Source organism: Nomascus leucogenys, chromosome 13, assembly GCF_006542625.1.
Source record: "Nomascus leucogenys isolate Asia chromosome 13, Asia_NLE_v1, whole genome shotgun sequence".
In the NCBI taxonomy this organism is placed as follows: domain Eukaryota; kingdom Metazoa; phylum Chordata; class Mammalia; order Primates; family Hylobatidae; genus Nomascus; species Nomascus leucogenys.
In genome coordinates, this window is record NC_044393.1 from 10,150,619 (window position 1) to 10,175,011 (window position 24,393).

Below are 24,393 nucleotides of genomic sequence, written 5' to 3' on the forward strand. Positions count from 1 at the left end.
ATATTTTTTTACCTACTGCAATAGTTGTGTTCTGGAGAATGGACTTGTGGCCTAGGATTTATGGGTCGATGCCTCTCAACATTTGGAAAGGCTCAGCAAGGGAACCACTGGCATCCAAATAGAATTGATTTACAGAGTAATTGCCATACAATCTGATCATTTTATTTATGAGTAATTTTTCCTCCAGGTCTTTGCACACAAAGAAAGAACTCACTGCCTCAAAGACAGAATACTTCTGAACGCAAACTCTATTCCTTATCTACTTAAGAGCTATTTTCTATTTCTCCACTCTTCTACCCTTAGTTTTAGGCAAAGTTGCCAACTTTATACCCCCAAAGTATTTGATCATGATTAGTCTAAATTAGTAATCTCATTTTCTTCACTAGTAAGTAGCCTGGGGGTAAGTGGCCTAGCTCAGACCCATGAAATTTAGGTACCCTGAGATAGGGGATCAAAATACAGATGTTTATTTGGTGCAAGTCTTTGGCTGTGACCTTCCTTCCTTCTCAGAACATTGGATTGAGGATGTGATATCTGGAATTGTGGCAGCTATTTTATAACCATAAGGTAACAAATAAAATGATGAAAATCTAGCATGCCAAGAATAGTGGAGCCAAGAACAGAAACAGCCAAAGTTCTTAGAGATACTGTGGAGCCACTGAACCAACCCCAGAACTTCTTGTTCCATGTTTTCATTGGTTAAGCCACTATTAGATACATTGAGTTGCCACAGAGAATGCCATCCTCATTGTAATGCCTATTTATCTGTGGTGAGGCTTCGGCCCAGTCATTCAATTATTCACTCTTTATAGAATAGGGATAATGTTGTATTTCCTAAGCTATCGAACTATTTCTTGATGCTACTTATAAAAAATATTAAACACCTGGTACAACACCAGGCATAGTAAGAAGTAGCTATTAATATAATCATCTCTAAATATTGGATACGTGAATGGTGCCTAATCCAGATAATTCATGCTCATGGACTAAATAGCTGTAACATTAACACAAATAACAACCACTAGCATTAATTGAGCTCATGGTGCTAAGAACTTGACATGTATTGCCTGATTTAATATGCAGACAACTTTCTGATGTGTATACGATCCCCACCGAGAACAGAGAAGACGAAAGCACAGAGACGTGGAGCACTGAGCTTAGATTAGCACACCCATAAGGGGTACAGATGTGATTTAGAGCCCAGCAAGTTGTTCTGGAGCTTGTCCTCTATGACCATGAGTTAGACTGTAACTGAAGGGCTCACCTGAAGGGCTCTTGTGGCTCACACTTATTTTTCAGAAATGCAATTGAATTAAATCAGTTCAAAATATGGAAATCCATGTCCACGCTCTATTGCCATTCTCAGTCTCTGATATGGCTCCAGTCTCCACCTTGTTTCCTAAAGATAGATTGGGGTCCAAAGCCAGCAGCCCAGCAGCAGACCCTTCCTCACAAATAGGTTTTGTTTGGCCAATCCAGCATTTTTAATCATTTAACATCTTTCGATGGGACAGCTTGACTTGACTTTGTCATCTTCCCTATCACTCCTTTTTGTCTTATGTCTGGTCAATCCATGCTGATATTCTCTGCCTTGCCTCCTGAGGACTTTTGAGTTTATAACCCCCCAACTTCCATTTTTGTTTACAAAAAAGAAAATACCAGAAATTGTGTCAATAGCTTAAGAAATTTAATTTAGCTTAAGAAATGTGATTTAGTTGCCAAATGTTGGGGTGTTCTGCCTGCTGATTTATTGATGGGCAACTCCCTGAATCAAATGACAATACAGAGATTAAGGGTTCTTCTCGATTTGGAAAATTCAGGTCATTTTGCAAACCAATGGTATGTTCTGTATGATGGGAAAGAAAATAGTTTCTCAGCAGACCATATATTTGGAAATAACTAAGTTCCCTTCCCCTACCCCCGACACCAAGATCAAGGCTCCGAGAAGTTGGCCAGGCGCGGTGGCTCACACCTGTAATCCCAGCACTTTGGGAGGCCGAGGCGGGCGGATCACAAGGTCAGGAGATCGAGACCATCCTGGCTAACACAGTGAAAACCCCGTCTCTACTAAAAATACAAAAAATTAGCCGGGCAAGGTGGCGGGCGCCTGTAGTCCCAGCTACTCGGGAGGCTGAGGCAGGAGAATGGCATGAACCCGGGGGGGGCGGAGCCTGCAGTGAGCCGAGATCGCGCCACTGCACTCCAGCCTGGGCGACAGCGAGTCTCTGTCTCAAAAAAAAAAAAAAAAAAAAAAAAAAAAAAAAGGCTCCCAGAAGCTAGGGGTCTGGCCCAGCAAAGACAAGTGGGAAGATGCCTTTGACTCTATGGTACTTTCCAGGGAGGCAGCAGATGAAAGCCATGCAGTTTAAAGGGCCAGATAGTAAATATTTCAGGCTTCATAGGCCGTTTGTGGTCTCCATCCCATACATTTTATCATTTAAAATATTTCTTCCAACGCTTTAAATGCGTAAAATCCATCACGCATTGTCGCGTGTGCTGATAGTCTCAGCTACATGGGAGGCCAAGGTGGGAGGATCACTTGAGCCCAGGAGTTGAAAGCCAGCCTGGGCAACGTAGTGTGACCTCATTTCTTAAATAAATAAATAAAATTAAAAGGTAAAGACCATCCTTAGCCCAGGAGCCATACAGAAACAGTCACTGAGCTGGATTTGGTAGTATTTTGCCAGCCCCCTGCCTGAGGAAACAAAGGAAATTGTAAAAGCCTTTCCTGGCCAATTCGCTCTGTCCTGTTGCAGAGAGCAACACAAATGCAGAAACTGTCCCAGATGTGACTGGGGCCCTGTACAAATGGAGTGGGGCACTGCAAAAGAACACAAGTTGAGAGCAGAGTGTGGTAGATGGGCCCTTCCATCCAAGCCACCACAGACACTCAGAGGCAGAGGAAATCGAGCTCACTAGGTACCATGGCCAGGGCCGTGAACAACTTAACCATCAGTTTCTTGCCAAGTTCATTTTTCTTCTGAAAGCATAAACTTCAATTAAGTGAAATGGCAAATGACTGTTCTGGGGAAAAATTAGATATCACTTAATGAGGAAGTGGATTAAATTGAGTGGTTTTTACACTCTCCTTTCTGCAAAGAGGACAGTTTCTTCACAGTTGCAGGGGAACTGGAAAGAGAACTGGAAGCTGTGATGGTTACCGTCTCTAAGGTTGGACTCTTAAGAAAATGATTATTCCTGGTTTCTACACAGGCCAAGTGTAATTCACCTAGGTGGCAGATTAAAGAGGTGGGCTTACTAGAATAGAATGGGTATTGGGCATGCTCCGAAGGACAGTCCCCAAAAAGAACCTCCTATCTCTTCTTCCCCTTGGGGAAGGGATTTTGCCACTTCCATGTCAATGTGGCAGTTGCTTGGAAATTGGTGCGTTGCACAACATAAGCATTACTTCTCCAAGATGTGCCTGTGTAGAAATGGTCATAGATTCAAAATTGTAGCTACTATGTGGACAGGGGGCAACAAGGACCCCACTTTGTAAAACATGTTTTGGGGGAATGTTTTGTTTTTCATTTTCTTATTACCTGGCAAAATAATCCAGGTGGTGTGTGAATCACCAGTAGAGATTATAAAGTCCAAGGAAGTAGAATCAGCCTTACAAACAGTGGACCTCAACGAAGGAGATGCTGCACCTGAACCCACAGAAACGAAACTCAAAAGAGAAGAAAGCAAACCAAGAACCTCTCTGATGGCATTTCTCAGACAAATGGTAAGCCCCTTACTTCCAGTATAGGAAACCTAAGATACCTAGAGCGGCTTCTGGGAACAATGGGCTCATGCCACAGGTAGTAGGAAACATAATTGTAGATGGTATGTATGGAATATGAATTGCATAGTGAGAAAATTCCCTTTTTTCCTTCTGATTCAATCATACAGAAAGTCTCAGTTTATTGCTAATATTCTTTAACCCTTCTGTAATGCCTGCTAACACTTTTTAACAAAAAAGAGCTGCCCTTGGGTCCGAATTTTTTTTATTTCAATAGTTGTGGGCGTACAAGTGGTTTAGGGTTACATGGATTAGTTCTTTAGTGTGATTTCGGAGACTTTGGTGCACCTGTCACCCGGGCAGTGTGCACTATAGCCAGTATGCAATCTTTTATCCCTCACCCCTCTCCCAACCTTCTCCCCTGAGTCCCCAAAGTCCATTATAACATATTTTATGCCTTTGCATCCTCATAGCTTAGCCCCCACTTATGAGTGAGAACATACAGTATTTGGTTTTCCATTCCTGAGTTACTTCACTTAGAATAATGGCCTCCAGCTCCATCCAAGTTTCTGCAAAAGACATTATTTCATTCCTTTTTCTGGCTGAGTAGTATTTCATGGTGTACATAAGCCACACTTTCTTTATCCACTCATTGGTTGATGGGCACTTAGGTTGGTTCCATATCTTTGCAATTGTGAATTGTGCTGCTACAAACATGCGTGTGCAGGTGTCTTTTTCAGATAATGACTTATTTTCCTTTGGGTAGATACCCAGTAGTGGGATTGCCAGATCGAATAGTGGATCTACTTTTAGTTTTTTAAGGAATCTCCACACTGTTTCCTATAGTGGTTGTACTAGTTCACATTCCCACCAACAGTGTAAAAGTGTTTCATTTTCACCACATCCATGCCAACATCTATTCTTTTTTCGGCCTTTTAATTATGGTTGCCTCCAAATTTTGGCATACAACAGCATCTAGCTGGAAGTTACTATTATTGCTTAGTATTATTTACTTTTAAAGTTTCCTTCTGTTGGTGGTCAATGATACTGCTTTTCTTATTATGGTAATGATATGACATTTTCTTTGAATTACATTTGTTGACATAAAGAATATCGGGTATTTTAAGGATTATGTATTAAATAGTCCAAGTTATATAAAGAAGTGGCAAAAATTCTAAAGGTGACATGTGAGTGACACAAATTTGGACAAAACTAGCTTATAGATAAATTAAATAAGGAAATGACAACATAATATTCCAATAGTGAAATACATAACTTAGTTGATGAATTAGCCATGCTTTTAATTTGTGTAGAATAGAAAGAATGTGATAGATATATTTACTGTTTATAAAAAGCAATGCATATTAAATGACTAAACAGCCAGGAGCTTAAATAATATAATGCAACAAAACCTCAATCAGTTGGAGAACAAAAAACAAAAATGCATGTAAAAGGTCATTAGTTTAATTCTCTTTTAATGAAAAACAAGAATTTCATTATAGTGTGACTTTGTTTTCAGGAGTATTTGGAGTTTAATCCTTTGAGAACGCAACTCTCTAATTTCACAGGCTCAACCTGTTAAGGAATTCTATCTAGCCCACAAAACAAAACAAAACAAAACCCTTGCCAATGGGAACCGAGGCATATTAGAAATAATTATGTTAGAAATTGTTGACAGGAACCATTTTCTTTTCTCGTTATATTCTCATGGAGTAAAAAGTGTAGAATCAGTTGTGGGCGGCCCATATGGCCAAAACCCCATCTATCTCATTGGCCATTTGATCTGCAATTTGGCAGTGAAAATTGAGATTAAGACTTGAGTTTTTTTTTAAACCAATTTTTACATTATGCCAGGAAAGAAAAGAACATTTGGCCTGTTTCTGGCAACTCATCTGACTTACAAATGGGATCCCCAAATAGCTCATCATAATATTGAGAGTGATCAGCTTTTCCATTTCTGGATGGAATTGAGAGATACAGAAAACAAAAATAGCAAATAGAATGACGGTCTCTTCCAAATAACCAACACGAAGCTCCTTCATTTAAAGCAGGGAAAAGTACAAGAAACTCCAGAGAAAGCATGGAAAAAAAAAAAAAAAAAAAAAAAAAAAAAAAAAAAAAAAAAACCTGTAAGCCACTCACAGCATCCATCTAAAACAAATTCTTAAATTCTAATGAGGTCTCATATTACTTAAATTTATCCCCCACAGCTATCTGTTAGATGCTGTTTGGGAAAATTTTTTGGCAGTAGAAAATGGGTAAGTCTAAATTCTGAGGGAAACAAATTGAAAAGAAAAGCGTCCTTTGGAATCAATTTGCTATAGGATAGGGATGAAGGTAGGTGAGGACACACTTTTCCCCAGCAATCCCCAATGGATTCTTAGAATTGGGTTCCATGATGTCCATTGTTCTTGTGACCAGTTGCCCACAAAAAGGCCTGGGAACCTAGACACTATCTTTGCCAAGTTTAAATACTGATTGTTGGAATTTCCTTTAAAATTCCAGGGATTCTAATTATTGTCTTTTTTCTGTTTCCTTTCATTACAACACTATATTTATATTGCGATTAATTCAAATAAACAAATGATGAGTTTTGCAGCTTACTAAAATCCCTACCACTCACACCCAGTCTGGCTCACTCATTTATGTTACCGGCCCTTTCCCTGTGGGTATTTGAGTTTGCAACCCCTGATAGAGAACCGCCTCATTCTTTAGAACAACTTATTTGAATCATATTGTCTGGATTTATCATACTCAGATTAACCATTGCTCAATGGATGGACATTTGGTATGTTTTCAACTTTTTGCATTTCATTCACTTATTCAACAAATAATTATTGAGTGTTTACTATATTCCGGGCACAAGGGTTACAACAGTGAGCATAAACAGGTGCAGTCTCTCCCCGTGGAGAATAAAACAGACATTTATTTTTAACTCTATCCTCATATTCAGTGAGCACACACCAAGTGTCTTACCCATGTTATCTCAATTGCTTCTCAAGCCTGTATGAAGATCCTTATACATTTACTTCTGTGCACATGTGTTAATGTCCCCATTGGGTAGACTTCTGGAAGTTGGCTCTAGCAATTATTTTTAGGAAATACTTTTTGGTAACATGTTCATAGCTTCCAAACTGATTCAAAGTCTTCGGATTTATGAAGGAAAGAAAAAACCTGCCCTAACAGCTTGAAAATAGAGACAACATCTGGCCCATCACGAAGGGTTTTTTGAGCGGGTGGGGATGTTGAGCCAAATAAATAAACGTTTCAAACAAATTTTGGATATTGTTAGCAAAATATCGATTTGTTTAAATAATTGATTTAATGGAAGAGAAAATTCAACTGCAAAACTTATGCTTTGTATTCAGTTTCACCATTCACCAAATCATGATTTTCTACTTTCTATCCTTTGCATTTCCCTCCGTTTTTTTTTTCTTTTTGAGACAGTCTCGCTTTGTCACCCAGGCTGGAGTGCAATGGCACAAGCTCTGCTCACTGCAACCTCTGCCTCCCGAGTTCAAGTGAGTCTCATGTCTCAGCCTCCCAAGTAGCTGGGATTACAAGCATATGCCAACACACCTGGCCAATTTTGTGTTTTTACAAGAGACAGGGTTTCACCATATTGGCCAGGCTGGTCTCAAACTCCTCACCTGAGGTGATCCACCCGCCTCGGACTCCCAAAGTGCTGGGATTACAGGCATGAGCCACTTCGCCCAGCTGGAGATCTTTTTCTTTCTAGAAATTTACTGCTCATAAAAATAAAAATAGAGGCCAGGCACGGTGGCTCACGCCTGTAATCCCAGCACTTTGGGAGGCTGAGGCGGGCAGATTACGAGGTCAGGAGATCGAGACCATCCTGGCTAACATGGTGAAACCCCATCTCTACTAAAAATACAAAAAATTAGCCAGGCGTGGTGGCGGGAGCCTGTAGTCCCAGCTACTTGGGAGGCTGAGGCAGGAGAATGGCGTGAACCCGGGAGGCGGAGCTTGCAGTGAGCCGAGATAGCGCCACTGCACTTCAGCCTGGGCGACAGAGTGCGACTCCGTCTTAAATAAATAAATAAAAATAGAAAAAGTATCATTTTTAAAAAAACTATATTTTAGGAAAGGGAAAACAGAATCATATAAGTCCTAACAGTGCATTCAACACATAGAGATGTAGAACTTCACAGAAATTCTGCGGGCTCCTGCAGGATTTTAAATAATTGCGAGGAATATCTAAGACATCTGTCATGCCCTAAATAGGAAAAGATTCTTATACATATTAATTCAGCTGTATGTCAAGAAATTGAATATTTGAAGTGCTGGTGTATTTTTATAAAGTGAGTGGGTAGAATACTGCATTCATGTGTCCACAAAGCAGGTAGGCAAAGGAAACCAGAAAGGTGGTAGATAGAAATATCTAGATACAGTTTTATACTTCATCAATATTAATAACACCTTACACTTGAAAATGCTTTCCTCCTTCAAACTATTTTCACCTACATTATTTCATTTACTCCTCCTCATATCTTTCTTTGGACCATTAGATTTGTAAGAAAATCTTTGTTGGAATAATGTTCTCAGGCTTAGAGAAATACTATGAGCTTTAATAATGGGTAAATTAAAAGTCCAAATGAGGAGGCAGCCATGAAATCAGAGGGTTTTTTAATTAATTACATTCAATCTAGTAAGTCTAACAAAACCTGTTGAGACGTACTATTGGAGGTGGAAAGAGGGTGGTCTGTGATGGTAGTTACAAAACAGAAAACCGAAAGTCTTTGATCTGAAATTCTTCCCTGAGCATTAAAAGGTTAATACTGATTTGCTCTTTAAGGAAAGATTTCTGAAGGAAGCATTAATTTGGTCAGTTCCTGTCCCTACCAATGACTTGCATTCCTTTCTACCCTAAAAGGGTCTCTGTAGTCATTCAGCACTTTTCAGTTATTGGCAGTAATGACAATGAGAGCTACCGTTTATTTATTGTGTGCTAGGCACTTTGCACACAGTATCTCATTTATTAATAGAGAACTCTAGGAAACAAGCTCTCTCTCTGCCCCATGACAGATATGAGGACACAGACTCGTGAGTATTTATGGGATTTTTCCACGGTCCCAGAGCTGGGAAGCGGGAGAGCCAGAATTCAAACTCAGTTTTTTGTTTTGTTGTCATTTTGTTATTCTAAAGCTCACCCTTTGGCTCATGTGTAATTGCTGCTTCCTGTGCTTCTGCAGCTGGTATTCTCAGAAAGGATATGAAGGTAGAACAACCACATGCTCCATTTTTGTAATTTCTTTAGTAGTGTGTTCTATGGAAATACCATTTTGATGCATTGAGCTGTTGCACTTAGCTAAAATGACAATAAGGCAAAGGAGAAGAAAATTAATATATGGCTTACTTAAAGCTTGCACATAGGTTTTCTAAATATATTTGTCACTAAAACAAAATTTACCTTGGCTGGGGAATTTTGCCTGACTAGTCCAATTCCATTTCAAGTGAGCATCTTGGTAAAATACTAAGCTCAGATCCATTACCTTTGTTGATCCTAGAAATTTCCAGTAGATCCCATTCCTTGGATTTGTTTTCATGAGACTGGTCTGATAAACAATATTGCAGATATAGTCACCATATATCAAATTTTCAGCCCAATTCTTTTTCTTTTAAATGTCAATCGTGTTTGAATTATATTGCCATCAAAATACATTAACATTCCTTTCAAAGAAATGTGAACTGACCACCAAACATTTTTGCTAGATTTTTGAACAGCTGAGTGATACACATTGGAGACGGTTCAAACATTCCTCAGAGTATCAAGCTATAGGAACGCATGACACGATGAAAGAAATAAAAAATGATTTCATTAATATACAAGGCATGGATGCCACAAGTATTCCATCTCAACACTGCAGGCTGAATGCCCTGAGATGCTTCACCTTTGACTCTCATGAATAAAAATTAACTCCATGAAGAAAGTTGCTCAATATCACACTGGAAAATCTCTGAAATTACTTCATAGTCTTTAAACTGTTCTTCAAAGTATTAAATAGTCTCTGGAAGAATTTTAGTCTCTTTAAACAATAACTTTGCTATTTTTGACAGCTAGAAAAAATAAGCTTCTATGTTTATGGTTCCTTTGAATACAGAGTTCAACATGAATTATTCTGATTTGTTTCTGCAAAGAAAAAGGAAAGAAGGATAGAAGAAAAGGAGGGAAGTGAGGGAGAGAGAGAGGACAGGAGGAAAGAAGGAAGGAAAGGAAGGAAGGAAGGAAGGGAGTTGTTATTAATAATAACTGCTGCTACAGAAGTGACTTCAGATGGTCTTAGTAAGATTCTAAGTCTAAACCCAACTTCAGTCACCTTTGCACACATACAGCTTACATGCCTCAAAATAAGCAATAGAGAAAAATCACTGAGAAGTTTGAGATACTCTCTTTTTTTTTTTTTTTTTTAATTTTTTAGAAGTTGAACTTCGTTGCGGTAATCTCCCTGACAGCCTGGAGGTCTGTTTTCATGATGTCAGCTGAGATCAGCTGCTGTCAACACAGCCTTCTGATTCAATCCCAATTCTTCTCCAAGGGCTCTCAAAGAAATGGGGGTAAAGAAAGCAAATTGAAACCTTAAACTGACAGAGTCCTTAATGAATGCCAAATTGAAACAACTAACGGGAAGTTTGGAATTCCTGTCTCCTAGGGGGCAAGTGAGAGAACTTTATTCTCTAGAAGGTGGTGGAGTGCTCATGCGTGACTCTTCAGGTCCGTTCGGTTTTTGCCTAAAAAGCCATTTTGTGCATTTGTTTGTTTTTTGCTGCTCAACATTCCTCAGAGGTCGACAGATTTGATCCAAAGCCATAGTCTAAAGGCCACTTGGGAAGGTGCTTGAGTAGGAAGGTCTCTTACGACACAGCCTGAATCTGAAGGCTGAATGAAATACTTACGTGTCCAAAGCTTTGGGTGTGATGGGAAGGCTGACAGAGCTGGTTATGAGGAGGGAAGAAATAGCCAAGAGTTCATTTCTTTTTCTAAACCTTCTCAAGCAAGACTGGCCTTTGTAGAACAATGCACAAGACATGGAGGAAGGAAAAACCCACTTTCCATGTAGATAGATCTAAATTTTATGGAGAGGACAGTCTAATCTTTGTTTGCCATTGGGTTGAAAATCTTAGTGAAACCTGCAACAATGATGTTCTCAGTACATGGAAATTCCAGACACCACCTCTTTCACACTAAGCAGTATATTAAAAAGAGCACAATCCTTCTGTAATCCCAGTGCTTTGGGAGGCCAAGGCTGGAGGATCACTTGAGCCCAGGAGTTCGAGACCAACCTGGGCAACATAGTGAGACTCCATCTCTGCAAAAAATTTCTTAAAAAAATGGCTAGGCCAAGAACAGTGGCTCACACCTGTAATCCTAACATTTTGGGAGGCTGAGGCGGGTGGATCATTTGAGGTCAGGAGTTTGAGACCAGCCTGGCCAACATAGTGAAACCCTGTCTCTACTAAAAATACAAAAATTAGCAGGGCATGTTGGCAGGTGCCTGTAGTCCCAGCTACTCGGGAGGCTGAAGCAGGAGAATTTCTTGAACCCGGGAGGTGGAGGCTGCAGTGAGCCAAGATCATGCCACTGCACTCCAGCTTGGGCAAAAGAGTGAGACTCTCTCTCAAAAAAAAAAAAAGCTGGACATGGTGGTGTACACCTGTAGTCGTATCTATCTGGGAGGCTGAGGCAGGAGGATTGCTTGACCATGGAGGTTGAGGCTGCTGTTAATGATATTTGTGTCGCTGTACTTCAGCCTGAGTGACAGAGCGGGACCCTGTCTCTTAATAATAATATCAAAAATAAAGAAGAGCACAGTTGACTTCTGATGAGGGGACATCCCATAAACATCCACATTTAAGTTTGGTCATCCTCCATCTTATCCAAGCTTTTATCATTTTGTTTAATCTAACATTCAGCAACTTCATACAGTGAATGCTCAATAAACGTTTATTGATTGAGTGGTGCCTCCTGCCTTCTAGGGGCAGTATGGGGAGGTGGTTTAGAGTCTGGAATATGGAGTCATTGCCTGCTATCCAATACTGGCACTCAAACCTGCTAGTTCCATGGTGATGCTAGTATCTTTGAGCTTCCATTTCCTTGTCTGAAAAATAAAGTAATTCCTCTATCTTAAGGTTCCAACATAATGAATAAATGAAATAATGCAAGTTACTATCTCATTTAGCACAGTGCCCAGCACTTTGTAAGCACTCCACTAAAAATTATCCTTCATCAATAATGATTTGTGTTATCTCTAATGTGAACACCATAGCTCAGACAACAAAGATACATAATATTAATCAGTCAAAAAGTATTTGAGTGCCTTTAATGTTTCTGGCTGTTCTTAGTGCATATGTTGTGGATTCTTACTGTCTGCTAAGAGAACAGCCACGGCCATAAATAACAGTGGAATCTGGAGTCTTCCTCTTTGCCCCACATGGCTGAAACCCTGCTCTCTATACTCCTCCCTTAGCTGGGAAGAGGAGACATTAAGCAGTGGTCAAATATGTGGGAATTAGACCTGAGTCAATGTTGTTGATAAGAACCGAGCATTTTATCACCAGGTTTCTTAGGTATCAAGCACTAAGCATAGGACATTACTAAATGCACCGTTAAAACCACAGACCCCAGCATGAGTCTGAACTTGTATATGGCCAACTTGCTGAGAGCAGTGGTACTCAAACTCAAACAATCCTCAGCACCACCTCGAGAGCTTATTAAAATGCAGACCGTTGAGCCTCCGCCTCTGAAAGCTTCTGATTCATTAGATCCAGCATGGGTCTGTAGAATTTGCCTTTCTAGTGAGTTCCCAGGTGATGCTGAAGCTGCTGGTCCTGGAATCATGCTTCTAGAACCATTAGCTTAGAGTGTGGAGTTTAAGGAGTCAAGGCCAACCCCTTTTATCCCTGTCACTGGTGTTGCTGGCTATAGTGGGTGCTAAAGGGTAGAAAATGAAATATTAAACAAAACTCATATCTCTATCAAGGAGAGAAAAAAAAAAACAATAAAACACCCACAGCCTACATATTCCCAGTGGAAGGCTACTCATGGGTCAATTGTTCATTCAGTCTTCATTTAATATGTTCAACTAACTCCTGCTTCCAACATTAATTGGAACCATCATCATTTATCTCAGAATTGCCTAATTCCAGGATTTAGTACTTTTGTTGTTATTTTTGGAGGCCAACACTTGAATTTAATTAGATCTGGTTAGAAATTGCATGGAAATCTCTATATCCAATGAGTAACATGTTTCCAGTTGGTCTTCCATTTGTCTTGACCCCAAACCTCAATGATAAATGACTGAGATCATCCATTTTAGAACTTTCTTGCATTCTCCATGTCACTGTACTTGTAGTGGCTGAAGGCCATTGTCTGTTTGTTATTTTAGTCAGTGAAAGGGGATGGAGGGATCACCCACTCAGAAGAAATAAATGGGAAAGACTCCAGCTGCCAAGTAAGTGACCTTGAACTCAGTTTGGTGGTGGGATTAGTGGTGTATTCTCACTTCTTCACAGTATACTTTTCAATAAAATTCTCAGCCACAGCCAACTCATTTAATATCTCAGGATTAAGCACCTACTATATACCAAGAACTATGTTGGGGTCTGCAGACACAAGCATGAACAAGCTAGAGTTCCCCAGCTTTATCCTATCAAAAAGTTTTCACACATGCGCTTCCCTCTTTTCGCATTAAAAATCTCTTCTCACCCTTCACTTTTTGCCATAAATGTCACCTCCTCAAAAAGACCTTCCATATCTGCCTCTCATGACTACATCTTGTTCTTTTATTTCATTGCGTCATCGCAAATTGTAATAATTCATTTATCTCCCCTGCTCCTTCTCATGTCTGTCTGGAATGTCTGTGGAGCAAGAAGTCTCCTTCTTCTATTTCTCTATCACCTTGCATAGTGTTTGGCAAGTACTAGAATCTATGTCTTGAACAGAATAAAGACATGGAGTGGGGAGGTCACGCCGTTTGCTTTCATTATTTTCTTTAAAGAAACATAGCTATGACATGTTTATAACTACATGTGTTCCTTTTTTTAAATGGGATCATGCAACTGCACTGTTTTTTTAATTTAAAAATATACCTCCACAAAAAATGGCATCAAATATTCTTCTAGTAGTTTTGACAATATAGAGAAGTGGCTACAAGAATGAGTGGTAGACTCAAACTGTCTGGTTCAAATCCTGGCTCAGCCACTTTTTTTTTTCTTTTGCTGTGTGACTTAGGCAAATTGCCAAATCTGTCAGCGCCTCAGCTTCCTCATCTATATAAAGGAGCTATGAAAAGTACTTCCTCACAGGGTTGTCATACTTAGATGAATTAATACATGTAAAACACTTAGAACATTTCTGGTATAGAGGGCTCAATACATGTTAGCTACTGTATTAGTCAGCATGGGCTGCCACAACAAAATGCTATAGCTGGTTGCTTAAACAGCAGAAATTTATTTTCTCACAGTTCTTGTGGCTGGAAAAGATAGGATTAAGGAGTAACCAAATCAGCAGGGTTTGGTTCCTGGTGAGGACTCTCTTTCTGGCTTATAAATGGCCACCTTCTTGCTTGTGTGTCCTTACATGGCAGAGAGAGAAAGAGAATAAGCTCACCAATGTCTCTTCTTATAAGGACACTAATCCTATTGGGGCAGGGCCCCCCCCATGCCTTTATTTAACCTTAATTACTTCCTATTCCAAATATAATCACATTGGGAGTTAGGGATTCAACACATGCAGTGGGGTGGGGGCACAATTCTATTTTAACAGTGTCTATTTGTTACTATTATGCAGCTGATAGGGAATTTCCGTCTTATAATGTTGCCCATATCACTCTTATGAATGGACAGCAATGACTGTAAATAGGTTATAGTATTTTTATTTCCATAATAATTGGTTTATCCTACATTTTTAAACAGGAAATATATTGCTTTTTGCTATACTCATTTTGTTTCTTAAGTTATGACTATACCTGGCCTCCAAACTAAGTCCCTAGACAACTTTGGGACCAAAATTCCCAAAGATTATTACCTAAAAACAGGATAAAATTATTTTATTCAAAAAGAAAAGCTTAAATATTATGGTATATTTTGTCTGGAATTTTACAGTGAAGGAATTATGCCAATAATCTTGGTGATTCTAAAATTGGAATGACAGCCATACAAATCCAAATAAGCTGGAAACATCCTTGTATTTATACCCACCTAGGAGTGTTTTCAGAATCCAATTGGGAATTTTATTTTCCGAAGCCTTGGATTCAGACTTGAGAACACTGATGTGTTCTTTCCATTTTTAGCTAATTTAATTCTCACAGCACCATAAGGTGTCATTTCTTTTATTGCTCCCATAGAGATGAGGAAACTAAGAGGTCAGTTTATCCTTGGTCACACAGCAAGATTATGGTGGAATTAGAAAGAAACCAGGTCCTTCTGACTCCAGGCACTGAGCTCTTAGCCACTCACTGCATCTGAAAATCTTCCACACAACAAAAACAGTTAACAAGGCATTTGAACTGGGATCTCTGGTTTCTGGCCTTTCTGAAGAGCGTTGTGGTGAGAGTTTCTGTTTCATTCTAAGGAGAGTATCTGCTCTGGGATATCTATTGTACTTGGACATCCATATCTTAGCATTTGCTGCAACTCTGACAGTTGGGCTCTGCCAGAAGTATTCAAGACATGTATTACAGAAGAGCTTCTCAAGGTACACTGGATGCCTGTTGCTTCTTTCTCCAAGGACTTCTGTCCTCTGATAGAGCACCGGTGAAGGCCTCCTGGACTGGGGAGTCTTTGCTGTTTGTCTTCCTGCTTACTTCTAAGGGTGTGCATGATTCACTGGTGTGAAAGGAAAGTTCTCTTACAGTTGATGCCTTCTCCATCAAAGCTGCTACCTTGTTGTAGAACTTTTTACCTGGGCACAGTACATAACTTCATGAATCATGCTTATACACACATATCCGGTGGGTCAAGTGTGTTTGCCAGTTGCCACAATCGGGGCTTTAAAACTTTTAAAGTCAATATTTAAAAGTTGACATTTTGCATTTTTTAAAATTTAATTTCAAGGTTGTCTTGAAAAAACAGAAGCTCTGACCACACTGGGGCTGCAAGCCTACGTGGTATGTCTTGGCTGGATCAGAGCAACTGTTGCCCTTTGGACAGGGTATGTAACATTCAGTCTCCCCTGCTCTAAATTTTCTCCCCAATATCAAAGCCAGCCTTGCTTGAACTAGTGCTTTTCTTATACTGGAGAAATATTTTTTTGGAACTTTGTTGCTTTTGCAGCTGAAGAAATAAGATATCCACATGGTTATTCTTACCCTAGCCTGCATGTACTAGATTTTTGGATTTTACAGCCTCATCTCATCAAATTATTGCAACCATGTAGGATTGTAAACCTTTCAGTTTGACAAAAAACGATAAACACTCAAAACTAATAAAACAATAATCTCTTTTATCACCATTTCATGAAGCAAAAGGACAGTTTCACACCAAGAATTAGGGTAAATGTAATTATGAAGAAAAGAATGGGCATCCCCAGGAAAACACTGACATGTGGTTGCAAGTGGGAGCAGCCCCTTCAAAGCTGGCTTAAGCATAAAAGGGCTTCAGGAACAGCTAGATTTAGGAGGCATGCATGATACCATCAATGCCTGGTGTCTGTCTGTCTGTCTCTCTCTCTCTCTCTCTCTCTCTCTTTCTCTCTCTTTCTCTCTCTCCATTTCTCAGCTGTGCTTTTCTCTGTGTTGGCTTCCTTTTCGGGAAGATTTTCCCTAGAAATATTGGTGGTTCTGGAAGCTCCAGTCTTACCTTTCCATAGCTTCAAATCTAACAGAAAGGGAACCAGCCTCTCTCATTTCAGCAAAGCTCTGAGATTAGCTCCAGTGTTATCTGCATTTGGCTATGCTGAGCCAATCACAGCAGGCCAATCACATACAATGCTCTGATTAGTCAGGCCTAAGTCACATGCCCTTGTCTGGAGGTGGAAGTAGTTTGCCTGGACCACATGGAGTAGATGAGGAAGAAGGGTGTTTCCCCAAGGAAAAGCCAAGTTCTGTTTCCAGAATAAGGGATAAAGAGTGCTTTCTGGGATAACATAAAATGTATTAATGAATTGTTAGATAACTAAATAAATGTCCCCACAACAACTTCATAAGTGCACATTTTTCTTTTTTTATTTTCATTTCACCTAGGATTCATGAAAATGTAGACACCACCCAACATTTGAACATCTCTGTTTTAACATATTTATTCCCTTGCTATTGAGAGTTGTCTTGCAGCCACTAAAAATGTACTTTGTTTGAAATTGCTGTAGACGTCAGACTCCACAGAAAAGACTATCACACCACCAGAGCCTGAACCAACAGGAGCACCACAGAAGGGTAAAGAGGGCTCCTCGAAGGACAAGAAGTCAGCAGCCGAGATGAACAAGCAGAAGAGCAACAAGCAGGAAGCCAAAGAACCAGCCCAGTGCACAGAGCAGGCCACAGTGGACACGAACTCACTGCAGAATGGGGACAAGCTCCAAAAGAGACCTGAGAAGCGGCAGCAGTCCCTTGGGGGCTTCTTTAAAGGCCTGGTAGGTGGATTTTTTTTTTTTTTTGCCTCTTCTTTCTGGGCTCTCTCCTTCCCCAAGACCATCTGCCCCAGTCAGTTTTTCAAATTCTACATGTGGCTCTTCACACTGGGATCCCGGGTCTATCACTCAGGGTTTTTGAACTGCTATGTGACTTCCAGCAGATTCAATCCTTCTCCATTTTACAAGCTGAGACCTTGAGGAAGTTATTGCCTCTCTGAACCAGATTTTTTATCTGTGCATAAATAATAGTGCCTAACTCATAGAGTTCATGAAACAATTAGGTGAGATACTGCATCTAGTCACCTAGCACAGTGCCTGAGACCTAGGGAGCAATCAGCACGTAGAAGTAATCGTCATCATCACCATGAACATCATCATCAGTTTTGTTCAGTGTCTTGTGCGTAGTAGATGCTCTGGGTAATATTTGTTGAATGAATGAATGGAGAATTAATGCATTATTGGTTTATTTTGTTTACATTATATTATACCAATTTGAAGTGTTAAAAAAATTAGACAAATCAAATTTAAACACACTTTATGTTGTGAGCAAAGAACAATTCATGAATTGGGCAGCACTCAAAACACAACGAGGTTCAGAGAGCACTGCCCAATGGCATGAGCAATAAGATTTTATAGGACAAACATGGAAGCAAAGTAGAAAATTTATCTGATTGGGTACAATGAGGCATTTGCCTTATTTGGTCACGATGTGATGAGGTGTCTGCCTTATTTGGGAATGTTCTGATCAATTGGTTGCCTGTGATTGGCTGACGCTCAGCTATTTGTGATTGGCTACAACCTGGCTATTTGTTTTAAAAAAAAAAAGTATACTCATAAGGTAGGTTTTGGTTTCTTTACTTACTAAGTGTGATTGCAGTTTGTTACATAGACACTCAGAGTAAGGAGACTGCCTCAGGCTAAAGGCCTCCTGCTTATTTAATTTAACAGGGGTGTAAATGTACAATTGTGTTACTCCATAAACTATAGAATCAATGGCTGCTAGAAGCAGAGGAAATTTTTTTTACTGCTTGCAATTTTAGGCAGACTGGTGAGGAGGTGTTTTAGATTTGCTTATTTTACTCTCCTCTACAAAATGGAAGCACCTCTTCACCACTGGACTCCCAGCTCCATGAGGGCAGGGCACCACCTTTCAGGTTCAAGGCTGTATCTCAAGCACTTGAAATAGGACTGTATAAACAGCAGGTGCTTGATAAACAAAGGAATGAATGGATGAGATTAAAATAATAGATACCAAAATATGATATATAAAGTTGGAATACATTACTTGAAATTGTTACCCTTCGATAAAACATTGTACTCAACTTTAACCACACTTAACAATTTCTACTTGCATGTTTAAAAAACACCCACTTTGAGAATGGAGACACTAAAACTAGGTATCCACTAATCATTTTATTTACATATGGAAACCACTGAAATTTCTTCCCTTCCTTCCTTCCTTTTTTCCCTCCTTCCTTCTTTCATTTTTCTTCCAAAAATATTTATTAAGCATTCCATCTAAAGCACATTCACATTCATAGCTTCTCTCTCCTATTCCACAAGATGTAATAGTTCCTTACTAGCTTCTTTTTTCTGGGTGTAGTGCTGTCTTCAAACTAATCATGTAGTCCTTGCAGTGGTTTCATTGATGTGAGGAAGGCAGATGTTGATGTAAAGCAGGAATGCCGGTTTGTAGCCCTGAGAGAAAGACTTCACCCAAGTGGGTGAGGCTTTACTGGATTTGCCAACACAAGTCTTCTCAAAATGTACTGTGCACACAAATCACCCAGGGATCTATTAACACACATTCTGATTGAATAGTTTTGGGGTCCGACTTGGGATGCCACAAAGCTCCTGACTGATGCTACAAAAGCTGCTGATCCAAGGATCACACTTTGAGTAGCAAGTTGCTAAAGGACCAGAAAAGAAGATGTTGGGGAAAGTATTTGGATTTCTTTTAGTTTACTTTTTTTTTTTTTTTTTGTCTGAGATGGAGTTTCGCTCTTGTTACCCAGGCTGGGGTGCAATGGTGCAATCTTGGCTCACTGCAACCTCCACCTCCCGGGTTCAAGCTCCCGGGTTCAGCCTCCCGAGTAGCTGGGATTACAGGCATGCGCCACCACGCCTGGCTAATTTTGTATTTTTAGTAGAGATGGGTTTCTCCATGTTGGTCAGGCTGGTCTCGAACTCCCAAGCTCAAGTGATCCACCCGCCTCAGCCTCCCAAAGTGCTGGGATTACAGGCATGAGCCACCATGCCTGGCCTTAGTTTACACTTTTTTAACCCATGATTTATTCATTCATTTAAAATGAACACCACCCAGGGAATGATTTACATTATGGCTTCTAATTATTTTAGTAGAAGCCAGCCGCTACAATAGGTATGAAGGCTGAAAAAGAAAGATGGTATGGAAAAGTTCAGATGATTTCTAATAATCTGGTCATTCATTTAACAAATATGTGTAGAATATTTAGAATCCTGACAGTGAGCTAGACCAGGGGTATTAAAAATGCAACCCTTGTTTTTGTAAATAAAGTTTTATTGGAACATTGCCATGTTCATTCATTTACATGTTGTCTGTAGCTGCTTTCACACAAAAACATTAGGGTTGACTAGTTGCATGACTAGAGTTGACTAGTTGGGTTGACTGGTTGACTAATTAACTAGACTGCATGGCTCATAAGGCTTAAAAATTTTTGCCATCTGGCCCTTTGCAGAAACATGTGCCAAGCCTTGAACTAGGCACTGGAGGTATATTCAGCAAACAAAGGGGACAGGGTCCCTGACATCAGGGGTTCATATTCTAAGGGGAAGCATGGAGCCAAAAAGTATTAATAGATAAGTTAAAAAACAAAGTTAAAATTATTAAAACTACAACGTTAAAATTACAGAATTAAAGACAAAATTTGCCAACAAAATTGTAGGTCTGGGAGGTCACTGAGGGAAATAAACAAGGGCCCGCGATAGAGTTTGCCTGAGTATGGATGGGGGGCGGGGTGTGCTACTTCTAATCAGTCAATCCCAAAATTGTCTCTAAGGAGATATGTCTGAGATGAGACAGGAAAGGTTAAAGGTGCCAGACAGGAAGAGAGCAAGGCTCTTTCTTCCAGGAGGAGGGGACAGCCCTGGCAAAGGCACGGGCGTGGGAATGAGCTTAGTGAGCTTAGGACATTTCAGGAAGCGAAACCGGGCCATGGTTGCTGAGGGTGGAGAGGTAGGGTAGGGGGAGAATGGTGGAAGTAAGATTGGAGCTGTGGGCGGGGACCTGCTCATGCAGGCTGTACAGGCTGTGCAAGGAATGCGGACATAATCCTATCTGAGCAGGGAAGCTACTCACAGATATTAAGTAAGAAGTCTTGGCCCATGTTGGTAACATTCAAAGATTTTATTTGCTGCTGTGGTGGAGAATGGCTGCTGAAGATCATTAGGAGATGGTTAATACAGGTCATGTTTCCTGGGAGAGCTGATGGAGATAGGCCTGGTGATTCCTGAAGAAGTGACAAGAAGTAGACAGGTTGCAGACACTAATTACAGTTCTAGAAACCGAGTCCCTCCTCTGGGACCACACTCCTTTACAGACCTCATCTCTTTAGGATGGCAGCATCCCTTCAGGGTGGGACTGCTTCTGCCACACCTCCCAGACACATAAGCCAGGCCTCCAAGAAGCTGTGTCTTTTGCTGAACATTCCACAGGTTGTAAGAGACAGAGGCAGCATTCAGCTCAGGTCCCCTAGCCCCCAAGTCCTGCATCGTCCCAGTGTCACAAGGCCTCCAGCAATGATGGAGGATGGAGGGGGGCTTCCCTGCCACTTTCCAAAGACCAAGTCTGGAAGACTTTCAAGCTGGACACATTCCCCAGGGTTGCCTGACCGCCTTCCTGGGAGGGGATTGCTGGCAGCCGAGCCTGTCACCACCCACAGAACTATCGTGGTGCCTATCACCCACAGGAAATGAGACACACCGCAGGCCGATCCCTGCATGATCTTTGTCTCACAGTGACGTCCTTGTTAGTCAGGTCCTTTTTCCTCCTTCTCCATCATGCTGCTTGGGTTCTAACTGAGAGCAACCCACTTGGTTTTCAAAAATCTGAAAAGAACTGGAAGGAAGCCCTTGGAATTCACAAAGTCCAACTGTTTGCAAACATTTTCCTTTCTTTTTGAGCAAAGGGACTTTTTTGTTTACAAAAGAAAATGTCACAAAACCTGTGTGTGTGTGTGTGTGTGTGTGTGTGTGTGTGTGTACAGATATATGCATATATGCACACACAGACACATATGATAAAAGTGAAACTATTCTGATTGGTGGAAGACTGGGTTTCTCCCTTTCCCTAAGCACCACTTCTTTGATGGCCCTTTCCCAGCCTTCCCCTTTCCCATTTTCATGAGCCCCTGAAGTGCTAGATTGTATGCAGTGCAATCTGCAGGCAGGTTTAGCAGATGAACAAATGGAGGCTTGAAAGGGGAAGACATCTGTCCACACTGGTGTGGGCTGAACCGAGGCTTGTGACAATCAGCACAGTCACTGCAAGGAGCCTGAGACCGAGGGTTGGAAACAGTGGGCAGTGAACAGGGCTGCAGTAAGGACCAGGTGGGATGGCAATCTAAGACCTCACACAGATGAGGCAGCAGGCTCTCAGCAGCGAGGGACCGGCCAGAGGTCACGCAACCAGAAAGGGATGGAGCATCCCCAGACCCACAGCTGACTCCTGAGCCCAAGCTTTTGGTATCTCACGGTGTCCTGGTCATCTCGTGATGCCCCATCTCTTGATGCCCCAAAACTATTAATAACACAATGTGTTGTCTGCAGTAGGTGCTCAATATATGTTGTTGAATGAATTAGTGAATTCAACTACCACCACTAAAAATAATCATAATTCTTTTATCACACTTACTGTGTGACAAAGGTTGTTCAAAGTACATTGCATATACTAACATTTAATCTTCAGAACTACCCTGTGAATTCCCATTTTATCAATGGTAAAATTAAGGCTTAAGTAGAGGGTTAGGCAATTTGACCAAAGTCACCCAGCTAGGAAGTGACAGGTCTGGCATTCAAAGCCCAGCAATCTGATTCCATGGTAAATTACATGAAATTACACTACACTGTGTAGTATATACAATATACTATACTATGCTAGATTATACAGAGCACTACACAATCTATGTACTATATACATATACTATATATGTGCCCTATATACATCTTATATACTAAACTACACTATTTATTATGCTATAAAACACTCTATATACTATATTACATATTATACAATACCATGTATATTCTACTGCATTAAACCATGACACTATGTACATATACTAGACCATACATACTTTGTGATAGTACATTATACTTCCCTTTCCTATACTATATAGTGTTCTGTATATATCATACTATATTATACATTATGCTTTGCTGTACTTTATTTACTATACTATACAGTATACTAAACTATACTGTGCCATAGTTACCATACTTGACTGTACTATATATGTATACTATATATACTATAAAATATACACTACCCTATATTATACTATCCTATATTACCGTATACTACACTATACTATCTATATATACTATGCTGCAATACGTTATTATACTACTCTATACTATACTCTCTCTATGTGTATGTATATATACTGTATACAATATATACAATCTTGTACTACCCTATACTGCCTTATAGTATAAAAGGAGGCCCACAATTGATCCATGCAGCAAGGTGAATGAATCGCAAATCCACTATGCTACATGAAAGAAGCTAGTCTGAAGGGCTGTATATACTCTAGGATCCCATGATATGACATCCTGGCAAAGGCAGAACTCTAGGGATGAAAACAGATGGGTGCTTGCCAGGGTCTGCGGTGGGGAGGGGTTGACCACAGAAGGCACAAGAAGGATCTGAGAGGGGACAGAACCATGTGACATGTCAATTTGGGTGGTGGTTTTAGGTGGCTATTTGTGTTGGTCTAACCTCATAGAACCAAATACAGAAAAGGTTAACTTTACTATTTGTAAGTTATACTTGACAGAAACGGTAAAATATTAATAATAATAATAATAATAATAGTACTCAGGCTAGGCATAGTGGCTTACACCTGTAACTCCAACACTTTGGGAGGCCAAGGTGGGAGGATCACATGAGCCCAGGAGTTCAAGACCATCCTGGACAACAAATTGAGACCCCATCTCTACAAAAAATTTAAAAATTAGCTGGGTTTGGTGGTGTGCGCCTGTAGTCCAAGCTACTGGGAAGGTGACGTGGGGGGATCATTTGAGCCCAGGACTTCAAGGCTACAGTGAACCACAGTCCCACCACTGTACTTCAGCCTAGGCAACAGAGTGGGACTTTGTCTCAAAAAAATAAAATAAAATAATAGTATCTGCCTGACAACATTCCTTCACCCACATTCAGTCAATGTTAAGGCTAGGTACCATGTGCTAGGAACCTGCAAGGCGCTGAGACACACAGAATCTTTGCAGCTTCCAGTCTGGTGTAGAAGACAGATGTTAGACAAATAAATTAGATAGTAAGATCATTTCAGAGAGTGGTATGTTCTAAGAGAAGATAAAACAGGGTTTGGGGTGGGGGTCGGGGGAGGGACGGCATTAGGAGATATACCTAATGTTAAATGACAAGTTAATGAGTGCAGCACACCAACGTGGCACATGTATACATATGTAACAAACCTGCACATTGTGCACATGTACCCTAAAACTTGAAGTATGATAAAAAAAAAAAAATAAAACAGGGTGATGAACCTAAATGGTAACTGGGGAGGGGGCTAAAGTGAGGTAGATTTAGTACCCCCCAGGTACTAAGTGCATTATACGTATGAACTCACTTTATCTTGGGAAAAACCCTCTAAGTTTGTCATTTCCATTTTAAAGATAAATAAACCAAAGCACAAAGAGATGATAAGTAATTTGTCCAAGATTTCACAAAGCTAGAAAGTCATGTAACTGGGTGTCGAACCCGGGCATCTGATTGGAGACCATTCTCTTACCCAGCACTGAGGAATGAGATATATTAATTTAGCACAACACCTAGCACAGAGTAAGTGCTACATAAATGGCCATT

At 40.3% G+C, this 24,393-nt stretch overlaps 1 protein-coding gene across 10 annotated transcripts in view; it reads left to right on the plus strand.

Annotated features, from left to right (window-relative positions):
• BCAS1 (breast carcinoma amplified sequence 1) overlaps positions 1-24,393 on the plus strand; it is a 126,100-nt gene that overhangs the window by 100,191 nt on the left and 1,516 nt on the right. For 4 of the 10 annotated variants that reach the window (XM_030825557.1, XM_030825558.1, XM_030825559.1 and 1 more), the window contains 3 exons: positions 3,560-3,727; positions 13,129-13,194; positions 17,046-17,309. In XM_030825557.1, coding sequence (XP_030681417.1) covers positions 3,560-3,727; positions 13,129-13,194; positions 17,046-17,309 — 498 coding nt within the window. The remainder of the gene's footprint in view (positions 1-3,559; positions 3,728-13,128; positions 13,195-17,045; positions 17,310-24,393) is intronic. The other 6 variants (XM_030825560.1, XM_030825562.1, XM_030825563.1 and 3 more) reach the window with 2 other exon arrangements.